General features: G+C 22.2%; 1 protein-coding gene across 1 annotated transcript in view; it reads left to right on the top strand.

The window, feature by feature from the left end:
* LOC122499817 overlaps positions 1–12,188 on the top strand; it is a 124,779-nt gene extending 112,591 nt beyond the window's left edge. The window contains exon 4 of the mRNA XM_043608340.1: positions 11,000–12,188. Within this exon, the coding sequence (XP_043464275.1) occupies positions 11,000–11,797 (798 nt within the window). The 3' untranslated portion in view covers positions 11,798–12,188. The remainder of the gene's footprint in view (positions 1–10,999) is intronic.
* Positions 12,189–16,980: the final 4,792 nt, after the last annotated feature.

A 16,980-nucleotide genomic window follows, 5' to 3' on the forward strand; every position in this document is an offset into this window, starting at 1 on the left:
TAAACTCTTTATTTTCTGTACTCATTGTATCATTTCAATGAGACTTGCGGATATTAGAGTCTCTATTGAGTCTGCGATCTAGAGTCTAATCTAATAACCACTCCCGATGAACTAAAAACCTAAAAAATTTCTCCAATAAAATTCATCATGGATTTAATTGCGAGTATTTTTCTAACCGGAATTTTAGAATACGATCTCTAATATCAGGGTTGTCACAAAAAGTCGATTTTATTTTCTCTGATTTTCAGACGAAATTTTTACTTTTCTCCTGACTCCGACTCCTGACCCTTTATAAAATTCAATTAATTTAAAAAAAATTTAATAATAATAATAACTCCGATTCCTGACCCTTTATAAAATTCAGTTAATTTAAAAAAAATTTAATTCTCGATTGCACCACAAATTCGGTTTAGCTTCTTGCTGACTCTTCCCTGTCATCTGGACAGAATTTTGAATTTTTCCTTTACCCCTATACAAAAAAAAAATTAAAGAAAGTTCAAATAAAAAAAAGGATAATTTTTGAAAGTAAAAATATGAAGTAAATCAATTTTAAAAAAAAAACTAATAAATATGGTGAAGTTCCCTTAATTCTGTACACCAATTTTCAATAAAGTTCCTTAAAAATAAAAATTCAATAATTTGTAATATTTCAGAAAATTTCAATTATTTAAAAAATTTTCAATAAAATTTTCTAAAAATTCTATTATTCCAAAAGCTTTCAATTACTAGTTTATTATAATAAACATTCAATTATGTATCTATAAAAAAAATTCAATTACTTTCATGAATTTTTAATAAAATTGTTTAACAATTTTAATAGAGATAAGGAAATTTTAATTATTTCAAAAATGTTCATTAAAATTCTTTTAAAATTCAATTATTTTCACAACTTTTTAATAAAATTGTTTAATAATCTAATTGCTTTAAATAGAATTTTAAGAAATGTTAATTATTTTCTATACATTCTATTAAAATTCTTTAAAAATTCAATTATATCAAAAGCTTTCAATTACTAGTTTGTAAACATTGAATTATCCTTTAAAAATTCAATTCTTTCGAACACTTTGAATTAATAGTTTATAAACATTCAATTATTTTTAATATTTTAGGAAAATTCAATTATTTCAAAAATTTTCAATAAAATTCTCTAAAAATTCAATTATTTCAAAAGATTTCAATTACTAATTCATAAACGTTCAATTATCTTTTAAAAATTCAATTATTTTCACGAATTTTCAATAAAATTGTTTAACAATTCAATTAATTTTAATAAAGTTTTAGAAAATTTTAATTATTACAAGAATTTTCATTTAAATTTTTAAAAATTCAATTATTTTCAAAAAATTCCACTAAAATTGTTTAACAATTTAATTATTATTAATAACGTTTAAATAAATTCCAATTATTTCAAAAATTACCATTAAAATTATTCAAAAATTCAATTATTTTAAATGCTTTCAATTACTAGTTTGTAAACATGAAATTTTAATTATTTTAAAATTTTTTTCAAAAAATTTTATTAAAATTCTTTAAAAATTCAATTTTTAAAAAAAAACTTAATCTCTAGATGATAAACATTAAATTATTTTTAAAAAATTTGATTATTTTCACCAATTTTTAATAAACGTTTTTAAAAATTCAAATATTTTTAATATTTGAAGAACTTTCAATTATTTACAAAATTTTCACTAAAATTCTTAAAAAATAAAACTTTAAATTTTGGATAATTTTTAATTTTTTTAGTAAAATTCTTGAATCAAAATCAATTATTTTTAAAAGATTTTTAAAAAATTCAGATATTTTGAAAATTTTTAATTACTTATCTACATTTTTGATAGGAACATTTTCTGAAATCCCCCTAATTTTATCAACTTGTGTCAATCAGAATTTTTACTAAATTGATCCCGTTTATAACACCAATTTTAATTCTTTGTAAAATTTAACAATTCTCAAAATTTTTAATTATTTTTTTTTTAAAGAATCAATTGTTTCCACAATTTTTAATTAAAATTTCTCAAAAGTTGAATTATTTAAAAAAATTTTAACAAAACTCATTGAAATATTAAATTTTATTTAACAAATGCTTACGAAATTTCAGTTATTCAAAAACTTTTCAATTTGTTATAATATTGAATTGTGAATTTCGAAAAGGGCTTAACTTTTTTTTTAATACACCATTAAATTGTTTACGAATATTCAATTATTTTCAAAAACCCTGATAAAATTCATAATTTTATTTAACAATGATAATAATAATATAAAAATTAATTCTTAATAATTCTCAGTAATAAAATAATAATAATTATTATAAATATTTCTAAATATTAATAATTAACAGTAAAATTATTAACCGCACGTATAAACCAAATTCAAACTGTAATTTTAATAACTATAATACTCTACTCATTGCATTTCGTTTGTGAGCGAGTTTTATCCCCATCTGGACGGTCGGTTACAGAATTAATGGCGCGAAATTCAAATTAAATTTAAACACAAAATGAATAATAAAATTTTAATCTTAAAGCTTCTTAAAATTTAATTCTATTCACTTCAAGGGCCAAGTTTTCTAAATAAAATTTCGCTACCTAAAACTTAACATTATTTTGTTAGAAAAAAATTTGTAAAAAATTAAAATTAAAACTTAATAACAGTTGAAAACTTTCTACATAATTTCTCGATAAAGAATGTAGAAAAAACAATCGAAATTACAGTAAGTTTGAGATATAAAACCAGGTCGTAATAACCGTTACAGGGATATTTTTATTTGACAAGAATTTAATAATCACGGTTATTACAAAAACCAGTGTTTATACTAAAAAAAAAAACTATTTTCATCCAATTTGCTAATCAAATAATAACCGGGAGCTAATTAATAGCCTATCAGATAAATATAATTTTTTCCTTGGAAAAGCACTAAAAGAGAGCAGAAAAGACTAGAAGACTAAAAAAAAGACTAAAGAAAGACTAAAAATAGACTTAAAAATTAAAATAGACTAAACAGAGACTTAAAAATGACTAAAAAGAGACTAAAGGCTAAGAACACTAAGAATGCTAACAAAACTAGAATGAACGATAATTATAATAACAAGTAATTTACTAATCAAATTAAGAGACAACCTACTATGTGTGATGGCTTATAAACTAACAAATTTTATCTTTTTTGAAAATAAATTCTCGATTATTGAATAACCTATATACGAATAGGCACGTGCATGGGAAAACACATATAGATAAATGCATGACGATGACTATTTGAAACCGCAATGCATGGAGAAAAAAGATTCTTAAAAAAAAAAACTTTCCTCTCAACCAATAATGAGCATATATATGTATATTTAAGTAGTAAATACACTCTTGGTCAAGTTTTGCATTTGTAATATATTATACATTTAATTTTCAAGGAAATTAACTTCAAACTCTTCAAAAAGATTAACATCTTCGAAATAAATTGAAATTATCTATATTTCAAGTTACAATAAATATAATAAGTAGTTTCCCTTCAAAATGTTGCTGATTACCCTTCATGAAGAGCAGAAATTTAAAAAGAAAGAGGAGGAAAAAAAATATTTTTATGCATCTTTAGAAATGAAAACGATAGCTTAATAACTGGTTGCCTCTCTACAATGTTACGGATTATTATTGAAAAATACGGAATGACCGGTTGTTAGCCTAGACTTTGAAATGCAAGATAAATATACAATGTAGTATGAAGTGCATGTAGAAACACATATGAGCAAAAACCATGCTAGGATTGTTCACTTTTAAAAGCAGATATAGGATAAGAACTTAGAAATGAGAAGATATGTTTTAATTTATAAATTCTTATTCCTTAGACGCTATCTATCCCGAAAAGATTAGATTTTATATTAGTGAATACGCCATATAATAATAAACAATGATCATTATTATTCATTTATTATAATTACGATATATTTTACTTTTTAACAAATCAATAAGTTATTATAAATAAAGAAGAATTTCGAAATTCCTTTCGAACTTAATAGACAGTATTCAAATTTCAAAATTAATAATAATTATATATTTTAAGAAATTTTAATTATTTTCTATAACATCTATTATAATTCTTTAAATATTCAATTATTTCAGAAGCTTTCAATTATACTAGTTTGTAAAGATTGAATTATCTTTAAAAAATTCAATTCTTCCGAAAACTTTCAATTACCATTAGTTATATCTCTAAAGCTTCAATTACTTTTTAAAGAATTTTAATAAAATTTTATTATTCCAAAATACTTTCAAATACTAACTTATAACCACTTAATTATTTTTAAAAAATTCAATTACTTTCACAAATTGTCTATTCAGGCTAGCCACAAATATTTAATTTTATTTTTCCCTGACTTTTCCCTGATTTCCAGACTTTTTCCAGACAAAATTTTCACTTTTTCCCTGACCATAAAGAATATTCTGATTCACTCTAAAAATTATTAGATACTCAAAAAAAACATTCTATTACATTTACTTACGAATTTCTTAAATTGTACAATTATTCGCAAACATCAATAACTACATTTTTTAATAAGTATTTAATTATTATTTTTCCATAGAAATTAAAATTCTTCAAAACAATCAAATTCAAACATTTTTAAAATTCGACAACTTATAAGAATATTATTATAAAACATGAAGATATCAATCACTCCGAGTCTTCGACTCGGAGTAATTGATATCTTCATGTTTTATAAAAATTTTAATTCCCATAAAATTTTTCAAAAAAAAAAAATTAAATTATTTACAAAAATTATAATAAAATTCTAAGCAAGAATTCAATTATTTTCATAAGTAATAAAATTCTTCACATGGTATCAATTATTTTTAATACAATTTTAAATAAATTTCTCGAAAAATAAAATTATCTTCAAAAATTTTTTGCAAGAATTAAATTATAGGTACATTTCACAAATAATGAAATTCTTCGCTGAAATTCAAAAATTTTCAAAATTTACATTTTTAATACAAGTGTTCAAAAGAATATAATTATTTAAATAAAATGTAATAAAATTCGTTGCATAAATTCAATTATTTTTACAAGTAATAAAATTTTTCACATGAATTCAATTATTTGAAAAAAATTGATAAAATTCGTTGTAAGAATTCCATTATTTTCATAAATTATAAAATTTTTCTCAGGATTTCAATTATTTATAATACAATTTAAAGTAAATTCCTAGAAAAATGGAATTATTCTCTTAATTTTTTTGTAAGAATTTAATTACATTTCACGAATATAATGAAATTCTTCGTTGAAATTCAAATATTTTTACAATCTACTTTTTTCATAAAAGTTCTCAAAAGAATTCAATTATTTAAAGAAATGTAATAAAATTCGATGCAGGAATTTAATTTTTTTCATAAATAATAAGATTCTTTACATTATTTCAATTATTTAAAAAAAAATTTGAAAAAATTCATTGCAAGAATTCAATTACTTTTATAAATTAATAAAATTCTTCACAGGATTTCAATTATTTTTAATACAATTTTAAGTAAATACTTCGAAAAATGTCACTATTTTCAAAAATTTTGTTAAAATTCTTCGAAAGAATTCAATTATGTATTTTATCAATTATGTATTTTTAAAAATTCATGCAATAATGCTTTTAATATTCAATTATTATCTCAAATTTTAACTAATATTCATTTGTAAATCAATTTTTATTGGAAAATTCTACAAGAATTCAATTATTTAAACACAAAAATAAATAATTTATTGAATTTTCAGGAATTTTAATAAAATTCATTGAAAAATTCAATTATTTTCATAAACAATAGTATTTATCCCAAGAATTCAATTATTTTCACAAATAATAAAATTCATTGCTGAATTTGAATTATTTTTAATATAATTTTAAGTAAATTCTTTGAAAAATGTCACTATTTTCAAAAATTTTGTTAAAATTCTTCGAAAGCATTCAATTATGTATTTTTAAAAATTCATGCTATAATGCTTTAAATATTCAATTATTATCTCAAATTTTAACTAATATTCATTTTAAAATCAATTTTTATTGGAAAATTCTACAAGAATTCAATTATTTAAATACAAAAATAAATAATTTATTAAATAAATCAATGTTTTTCGAAACTAAATTATCATAAAGAATTTTATCAACAAATTTGAATTTTCTCGAGAAATTTTAATAAAATTTTCAAGAATAATTAAATTTTTCGAAAAATTTAATTAAAATTGTATTAAAAATAATTGAAATTCGATGATGAATTTTATTATTTATGAAAATAATTGAATTTTTGTAAAAAAAATGTTATTATTTACGAAACTAATTGAATTTTTGTAAAAAAATATTATTTATGAAAATAATTGAATTATTGCAAAGTTTATTTGGAATTTTATCAAAAATTTTTTTTTAAATAATTGAATTCTTTTGAAAAATTTTATTAAAACTGTAAATATTGAAAATCATTGAATTGAGAAAAAATTTTTGAAAATAATTTAAATTTTGCAAAGAATTTTATTAAAATTTTGTTGAAAATAATTGAAATTTGAAGAAGAAAGTTATTACTTTTGAAAATAACTAAAAATTTGACGAAATGTTAATAAAATTTTTGAAAATAATTGAATTTCGTAGAAGAATTTTATTACTTTTGAAAATAATTGAATTTTTGCGATGAGTTTTATGAAAATAATTGAATGTTTGCGTAGAATTTTATTAATTTTTTTTTAAATATGTGAATTCTTTTGTAAAACTTTATTCAAATTGTGGATATTGAATATCATTGAATTAAGTAAAATTTTTGAAAATAATTTAATTTTGAAGAAGAATTTTATTATTTCTAAAGATAATTGAATTTTGACGAGAACTTTTTAAAATTTTTGAAAATAATTGAATTTCTGCGAAGAATTTTATTACTTTTGAAAATAATTGAATTTCTGCAATTATTTGTAACATCTCCAAAATTCAATTTTTTCCAGTTCCTTAAATAAAAATCCCTGACTTTTCCCTGATTTCCCTGACCAATTTTACTTTCCCTGACTTTTCCCTGAATTCTCTGATTTCCCTGACCTGTGGCAACCCTGCTATTGAAAATTCGATTATTTTAAAAAGATTTTCAAAAAATTCAATTCAATTCAATTCGTTATTGAATAAAAATAAATTCTGTCTTTTGAATTAATAAAAATGTTTACTACAGCAAAAAGTCAGACACGATTTTACTAAAAAATAGTTATTTTTTACTTATTCATATTTTTAGAGAGTTTTCTCTTGTTATTTTTAATTTTCTATTTTCCTTTGAACCTTATACATTAAATTCCAAATTTAAATTCAAAATTAATATCTCACCATATCGTAAAGAAAGATTTTCGTTCCACTGGGAGAGTCCGGATAAGAAAGTTCCGTACAAATTATAGAAAGTGATGTAAAGAAAAAAGAATAATTCAATTTTGTATGAAATATGAAAATTTTGCAACACAAAGGGAAAAATTTTTCAACTACATATTTAAGATGAAGAAATAAAAATGAGGAAATAGTTACAAATAATAATATAATATCAAGTTTAGCAACACTGTGGATAATTTGACAGTTGAATCCATTAATCTTTAGATAAAAAAAATTTCGATAATTTTACTATTTAAATCTGAATCAGTAGTTTTCTACTGTAAATAATTAGTAAAATGCTTACTGTATTTTATGGGGAACCGAATCCGCATAGTAAAAAGTTAGTCAATGGTTCAAATAGTAATATTTTTACCAATCAAATAATTAATATTTTTACAAATCAAATAGTAAGTAATCGCTAAAATTTTTGGTAACAAATTCAATTAGTAAAATTTGACTATTTTTATGTTATTTATTTGCTAATGATAAAGTTATTTCTTCACTAATAATAATTGAAGATGCCCATGTAATAGTCCATTAGGCGTTCGGATTGTCTGACCTAATCGGCAGTATCTACTTTGATTTTCTCGGTGGAGACTATAGATCTCGAAGTAGATATTGCTGTTGAGTCAGACAGTCCAAAGGCCTAACACACTACTGAATAGTCAAATTCAATCAGTTATTTTCTATTAATAATTAGTTATTATCTACTATAATTTAGTTATTTTCTACTAATAATTATTTATTTTTTTTACTAATTGTTTAAACAAACACTCTAAATCGGAATTACTCTCTTTTGTCTAATTGAATGTCTCCGATTTAACTATTAAATGAATTAGAATCAGGACTGATTAACTTTTAGTCAAATTTGACAACTGAGTTATTTGATCTCTGCAGTATTTTTTAGTAGTTATAATTTTCGTTATTAAAATTTAACTGAAAAATGACTAAAATGACTAATTAATTTAATAAATTCATTGAATGAATTAGTAATCGTTTTTACTAATTCTTAGTCAAAATTTACTAATTAACAGTAAAAAAAACTACTAATTAATTTTTAAGGCAACTATTTCAATTATTAACGTTAACTATATAATTTTCTGTAGTTAATTTTACTATTTTTGAATTTAAAACCTATAAAAATTCAAACTTTACTTTTTTTAACATTCAATTATTATCTAAACTTTTAACTAAAATTTATTTTTAAATAAATTTTAATTACAAAATTTTAAGAGAATTCATTTAGGTATTTAAATACAAAAATAAATAATTTATAGAATAATTGAATGTTTCTTAAAATTTAATTCTCATAAAGAATTTTATCAACAAATTTTTGTATAATGGAAATTCTGCGATGAGTTTTATTATTTATGAAAATAATTGAATTAGTGCGAGGAATGAAAAATTTGTAAATAATTGTATTTTTTTGGAAAATTTTATTAAAGTTTTTGAAAATAATTGAATTTCAGAGAAGAATTTTATTATTTATAAAGATAATTAAAATTTTGAAAAGAATTTAACAAAAATTTTTAAATAATTGAATTTCTGCTAAGAATTTTATTATTTATGAAAATAATTGAATTAGTGAGAAGAAATTTATAAAAAATTTGTAAATAATTTAATTCCTTTGGAAAATTTTTTTCAATTATAGTAGATACCTACTGAAAATATTATATTGAGGAAATTTTTTGAAAATAATTGAATTTCAGAGAAGAATTTTATTATTTTTAAAAATAATTTAAATTTTGACGAGAATATAAAAAAAAAATTTGTTAATCTTTAAATTCCTAAAAAGATTCTTATTATTTATGAAAATAATTGAGTTCCCGTAAAAAATAAAATTCCCGTAAAAATAAAATTACATATTTGTGAAAATAATTAAATCAGTGCAAAGAAATTTATAAAAAATTGAATTTTTTTGGAAAATTTTTGAAAATAATTGAATTTTTGGAGAAGAATTTTATTAATTTTGAAAACAATTGAAATTTGGACGAGAATACTTTAAAAAATTTTTGAACACAATTGAATTTCCGCGAAGAAATTTATAAAAAAAATCGTAAATAATTGAAATTTTGACAGAATTTTATTAAAATTTTTTTAAATAATTGTATTATTCGGAGAATTATATTATTTATAAAAATAATTTAAATGTTATTTATTCATTTATTTAAGAAATTATGACGAGAATTTAGAACATTTTTTTAAACAATTGAATTGCTAATAAGAATTTTATTATTTATAAAAATAATTTAATTCCCGTAAAAAATGTTGTTATTTTTGAAAATAATTGAATTAATGCGAAGCAATTTATAAAAAATTTGTAAATAATTTAATTCTTCTGGAAAATTTTATTAAACTAGTAGATATTGAAAATCATTGAATTGAGGAAAATTTTTGAAAATAATTGAAATTTTGCCAAGAATGTTATTACAATTTTTGAAAATATTTGAATTTCGAAGAAGAATTTCACTACTTTTGAAAATAATTGAAATTTAGATGAGAATATTTATAAAAAAATTTTGAACATATTTGAATTTCTGCGTAGAAAGTTATTACTTTTGAAAATAATTGAATTTCTGCAATCATTTTTAACTTCTTCAAAATTCAATTTTTTTTAGTGTTTTTAACTAAAATTCTGCTATAAATCCATTATTTTCAATTAGGGATCGTTCATAAACTACGTCACACTCCTGGGGGTGGGGTGGGGGGTGTCAAGCTGTGTGTGACGAAGTGTTGAAAAAAAAATTTTTTGTACGTAAAAAATGTGACGAAGGGGGGGAGGGGGTAAAAATCAGCTCGAAAAAGCGTGACGTATTTTGTGAATGACCCCTTATTAATTAAATATATATTATAAAATTAAATTAACTAATTTGAAAAGAATTTAAGTTATTTATAAAAATTATTCATTAAATAATTTATGAGTTTTATAATTTTATGATAGGTTCAAGAATTGAGTTATTTAGAAAGAAATTATTGTCAGAAATATTAATTTAATATTATTTCCAGTACTTTTAATAAAAATCCCTAACTTTTCCCTAATTTCCCTGACTAATTCTACTTTCCTTAACTTCCCTGACTTGTGGCAACTCTATTGAAGGTATCAAATTGATACCAAATTGTATCAAATTGATATCAAAAATTTAAATCAAATTAGTTTTTGGTTCACAGTTTTGATATCAGTTCGTAGCAATTTGATACTTTCTAGTTAACAGTCGATCGAATCGACCCTATTTCGTTAGTAAAAAGTAACTAATTCAAGTTTAGAGAGTAAAAAGAGTAGATAATAACTTGTAATCCCCATGTAATACCAATAAGTTAAAAGTATAACTCAAAGTACTTCTTAACATTCTAAATAAGACAGTAAAATACTTCTCTAATCTCTCATTTATCCAGACGAAATTATAATAATTATCCACAAGGAACTAACGCCCATACTCATACATACATATGAAAAAAATAGAAAAGAAAAGAAAGGAAAGGAAATAAAAAAAATCGCAATACACATCCGAGTATGAACTGCATAAAAATAGCCATGAAACTAGTTTTTCGAGCACTTATCATCACAACTTCCTTATTATAAGTTATATAATTCTCTGTGAGTTATTCCCTGAAATTAAAGCGAGGAACTCTCACCTTTTCCACAGGTCCACAGCAGGACGCACTCAGGTGAGAAGCCGTTTCGTTGTGCCGACTGTGGCAAGCAGTTTTCCCAGTTACGGAATTATAAGTATCATCGAAGCGTACACGAAGGCACCAGGGAGTTTGCAGCCACTTGTCCGGAATGCGGGAAATATTTCAACGATCGTGGCTACCTCAGCTCCCACATGAAGATCCATCGCAATCGAAAGGAATATGCGTGCGGCGAGTGTGGCAAAAGCTTCAATCAACGTGTCGCCTACAATATGCACGTCAGGATTCACACCGGTGTCAAGCCGCATCAATGCGAACAGTGCGGTAAGGCTTTCTCAAGGAAAATGCTACTCAAGCAACATTTAAGAACACATTCGGGCGAACGACCCTACGAGTGTCAAGTGTGTCACAAGGCGTTCGCCGACAGGTCAAACATGACACTACACACGCGACTACACTCGGGTCTTAAACCCTATCAATGTACACTGTGCACCAAGGCATTTACCAAGAAACATCATCTGAAAACACATCTCAATTATCACACTGGTACGAAGCCGTATTCGTGTCCCAATTGCGGTTTGAGATTCTCCCAGAGCAGTAATATGCGAACGCATTATAAAAAGTGTACGATTAATAATCCTAATGGTGTGAAAATAAATCAAAGTGAAATTATCGTCGCGCCAAATGGTATTAACGATTCGAAGAGTTCGAAAATTTTAACGGTTGTTAAATCGCCTGCCACTGCACTTACGCCTCCGAATTCTGATCAGGAGTCAAGTGTTGTGACTCCTTTGTCGAGAACGCCTGTATAAGGCAGGGAAATTAGCTAATTCATTTCACCCTCCATTCGGAATTTATGAGAAAAGCTATTATCATTTCAAATCATTTAAAATATTAGAATATCTTTTAAATGAATTCATTTCAGGGCTCGAAACAGTGAAAGTATTTAAAAATAGTAAATACGGACTTTACGGACCAAAAATTAAAAATTACGGACCATTTACAAACCAAATATTACTGACAAAAATATAACCAGTCTGAATCAAATAAGAAAACATTTTACTTAAAACTAAAAAATAAATATTCTCATAACTATAAAACGTGAATACATCAAACAAGCAACATAGTCTTCGACTCGGAGTGATCGATATCTTCATGTTTTATAATAATTAAAAATGACCGACTGATAAAATCATTATTTTATATTATAACAATATTGTTACTGTAACTTATTCAAAATTACTTTCATTATTTTAACTCAATTATTGTTTTCCAAAGTTTTTAACTAAAATTCTTCTTTATAAAGTTTAAATTAATTATTATTCATTATTATTAATCATTTTTAAAACATTTCTTTCAACATTTTCAAATCCTTTTGTTTACAATTCAATTTTACGAAATTTCATCGCTTATTCGGAAATTCTTCAATCAAATATTAGAAAATAAAAAATCCAAATAACTTCAAAAATATTCAATTGACCTTTTTCAAAAAAATTAAATCCACACAACTTTCAGTTAAAAGTATGAAAAATTCAAATATTCAAAGATCAAAATTCAATTATCTACAATTTTAACTGAAATTCATATTTCAATCAATTATAATTAGAAAATTCTACGACAATTCAATTATTTAGATACAAAAATAAGTCATTTAATGAATAATTGAGTGTTTCTTAAAATTCAATTCCCATAAAGAATTGTTATCAACAAACTTTCAAATAATTCAATTCTATCAACGAATTTTAATTCAATTTTTAAGAATAATTACATTTTTCGAGAAATTCGATTAAAATTGTATTAAAAATAATTGAAATTCAATGAGTTTTATTATTTGTGAAAATAATTGAATCCTTAAGAAGAATTTTATTACTTTTAAACAATATTTAATTCTTGCGAAGAATATTATGACTCTTAAAAATAATTGAATTTTTCCAATAATTTCTAACTTTTACATTTTAATATTCTTTTTTTTAATTTTTGGAAAAGTTCTTTGAGAATTTTCAAATTCAATTATTTACAATTATTCAATTCTACGAAATTCCTATTGTTAGTAAATTCTTCAATTAAAATTAAAATTCTTCAATAAAAATAACAAATAATTTCAAAAAAAAAATCTGCAATTCAACTTTTTAAAAAAAATTAATTTCAAAATTCAATTATTTCTTAAAATTCACGCTATATTTCTTTAAATATTCAATTATCATCTAAAATTGTAATTGAAATTCATTTTCAAATCAATTTTTATTAGAAAATTCTACGAGAATTTAATTATTTAAATAGAAAAATAAAAAATTTATCAAATATTTGCATATTTCTTAAAATTGAATTCTTATGAAGAATTTTGTTAATGAATTTTTAAATAATTGAATTCTTTTGAGGAATTTTGGTAAAATTTTAGAGAATAATTACATTTTTCGAGAAAGTCGATTAAAATTGTATTTAAAATAATTGAAATTCTGCAATGAGTTTTATTATTTATGAAAATAATTGAATTCCTCAAAAGAATTTTATTATTTATTAAAATAATTGAATTTCTGCAATAATTTGTAAATTTTTCAAAATTCAATTATTTTTTAGTGTTTTTAACTAAAATTTTTCTATAAATCCATTATTTTTAATAATTTTTAAAAAAGTTCTTTGAGAATTTTCAAATTCATTCGTTTAAAATTCAATTTTACAAAATTTCAATTATTCGGATATTTTTCAATTAAATATATACCAGAAAATAAAAACTTCAAAAAAATAATTTCAAGTTAAATTCAAGTAAAATTTTTCAAAAAAATTAATTCTTCTAATGTAAGAATATTATTCAGTTATTTTTAAATCAACTTTTATTAGCAACTTCTACTATAAATCAACATATTTTTAAATAATTGAATTCTTTCGAAGAATTTTAAGAATAATTACATTTTTCGAGAAATTCGATTCAAATTGTATTGAAAATAATTAAAATTCTGTGAAGGGTTTTATTATTTGTGAAAATAATTGAATTCCTAAAAAGAATTTTAGTATTTATATGAAAATAATTGAATTCCTGAGAAGAATTTTATTATTTATGAAAATAATTAAAAGTTTGCGAAAATTTTATTAAAATGTTTAAAAATAATTGAATTCTTGTCATGAATATTGTTATTTATGAAAATAATTGAATTTTGCAAATAATTTTATTAAAATGCCTCAAAGTAATTGAATTTTCGGGAATAATTTTGTTATTTATAGATATAATAGAATTCTTTCGAAGAACTATTTATGTAAATAATTTTATTTTTAGGAAGAATTTTATAAAAATTCCTGAATATAATTGAATTTCGGCGAAGAATTTTTGCTATTTATAAAGATAATTGAAATTTGACGACAATCTTTTTTAGATTTTTCAAAAATTGAATGTCTGCGAAGAATTTTATTAATTTTGAAAATAATTGAATTCTTGTGATAAATATTGTTATTTATGAAAATAATTGAATTTTGCAATGAATTTTATAAAAATAATTGACTTTCGCGAAGAATTTTGCTATTTATAAAGATAATTGAATTCCTGTGAAATTTTTGTTATTTTATGAAAATAACTAAAGGTTTGCGTAGAATTTTATTAAATTTCTTTAAAAATTATGCAATTCTTTTGGAAAATTGAATTAAAATAATAAATATTGAAAGTAATTTAATTCAGGATAATTTTTGAAAATAATTGAATTTCGAAGAATTTTATTATTTCTAAAGATAATTGAAATTTTGCCAAGAATTTTATTAAAATTTTTGAAAATAATTGAATGTTGGCAAAGAATTTTATTACTTTTGAAAATAATTGAATTCTTGCAATGATTTGTAATTTCTCTAAAATTCTCTAAATTATATCGTACAATTTACGAACTTTTCGTCTTTTCTCAATCAAATTACAGACTTTACGGACCTTTTTTTAAAAAAAATACTGACTTTTACGTACTTCAAGCAAATTTACGGACTTTTACGGGATTTACGGACCTAGTTCGAGCCCTTTTTAGAAAATCATTGTTTTTCTAAAATTGTATTTTACCCAATAACTTTAATCTTCGCGCTACCAAAGATTTTTGTGTACTACGACTCTGATTAAAAGTTATAATAATAATTCGTCTAAAAATTATTCACAAATTAATTTTTTCATTACATTTTGTTTACAAATAAAAAAAAATTTGAAAAATTGCAAAGGTAGGAAAAAAAGTATTTTTCTAGAAGTGCCTTAAATAAAAAGTTAATAATTATTATCAATAATAATTAAAAACTTATTTAAATAATATTTCTTATAGATCAGTTTACGTAATTATAACAAATTTTTGCAATATTGAAAGATTATAAAAAAAATTTGTTTCTCTAAGTACATTTTGTTAAAAAGCTAATAAATAGCAATAATAATTTATGTAAAAATCGTTTAAATAATAATTTTCTTATAAATTTTTATTCGCGATTCTACGCAAATATTTGCTAATTTTCGAATTTGGAAAAAACATTTCAGACAGCTGAGTGCAAAAATTAAGCAAATATCAATAAAAATTTGTTTAAAAATTGTTTAATTAATAATTTCCTTCTAAATCTTTATTCGCAATTAAACAAAGTTTGCAAAATTGAAAAATTAGTCTAAAAAAAACTATATTTCCCTAAGTGCATTGCATAAAAAGTTCGTAAATATCAATAATAATTTATTCGAAAATTATTTAAATAATTATTCAATTTCAATTCTTCCCAGTAATTATATAAAGTTCACCGAATTGCAAAATTAGAAAATATTGCATCACTACGTGACCTTCGGTAGCGCAGAGTTTAAAAGAAATTGTTCCACTATTTTCCATTTCCCTATAAATCAATACTCATAACACTATTTTTTTCATATATATCTCGAAAATATTTTCCGAATCATTTCCAACTTTCAAAAAAAAATCCTAACGACAATAATTGCATAACGCATTAAATTATACAACACCAAATAAAACACATCAAAAACAGAAAAATCTTCCAATTAGCTAATTTCCAATGAAAATTCGAAAATAATTTTTCCAACTTTGATGTATAGAGAATTTTAATTCGCACATAAATACTTTTAATCATTGAGTGAGAGTCTGTGTGTATGTAAATATATAAATATATATATATATACTATTTTCCTATTGGCTAGTTCTGAATCAAGACTGGTTTTGTATAAAATGTATGATAATGGAATACAGAGGTAACTTGATACATACTCAAACATGCAAAAGTAATTTAAAATATAGATAAGAATTGCAATAAAAAAAAAGAATCTGTATTTATTTATTAGGAAAGTAACGCTGCTGTTTTACTATTCAGGAGGATAGCAATTATTTAGGTGCCCGTGCTGTTTTTGTATAATTAGAGTAGGGGAACATAGTCTAGGTCGGCCACCTTTTTGACTTTTGTTTATAACTTTTTTTTAAAAATGAATTTGGACAATTGAAGTATATGGTTGGAAAGTCCTGTTTAATAGGAACATTTTTTCTGTACAAAGTAAATTGACAGGTTTAAAAATGAAAAAGTTATAAAGATTTAAAAAAAAAAAAATTTGTAGTCCAGGTTGGCCATTACAGTCAAGGTCGGCCATTTTTAAAATTCAAAGGGCATTAATCGTTAAAAAATAAAATAACATGTTTGGAGTTACGGAAAATTGATTCTTTATTGTTTACAGTTTGTAACTTAATGAAATAACAAAATAATAACAATAAACAATATAAAAAAATAAATATAAATAAAAAAAAGTTTTGCACTAAAATATTAATAAAATTAAATAAAAATATTAATAAGATGATCAATTATATTATGAGTTATACAGAATTGCAGTTTTTGCAAATGAAGTAGCTCGTCCTCAACTTTGCGCATTTTAAACACATAGTGGCCGACCTTGACAGTAAGTAACATTACCGAATTGTTGTAACCATAAAGAAATACGTTTCGGGATTCGATTTTTTACTTTGTTTTCCTTTCAACCATGAGTCCCACAAATTTTCTGCATACT

This window comes from Leptopilina heterotoma, unplaced genomic scaffold, assembly GCF_015476425.1.
Source record: "Leptopilina heterotoma isolate Lh14 unplaced genomic scaffold, ASM1547642v1 Lhet_177, whole genome shotgun sequence".
Taxonomy (NCBI): Eukaryota; Metazoa; Arthropoda; class Insecta; order Hymenoptera; family Figitidae; genus Leptopilina; species Leptopilina heterotoma.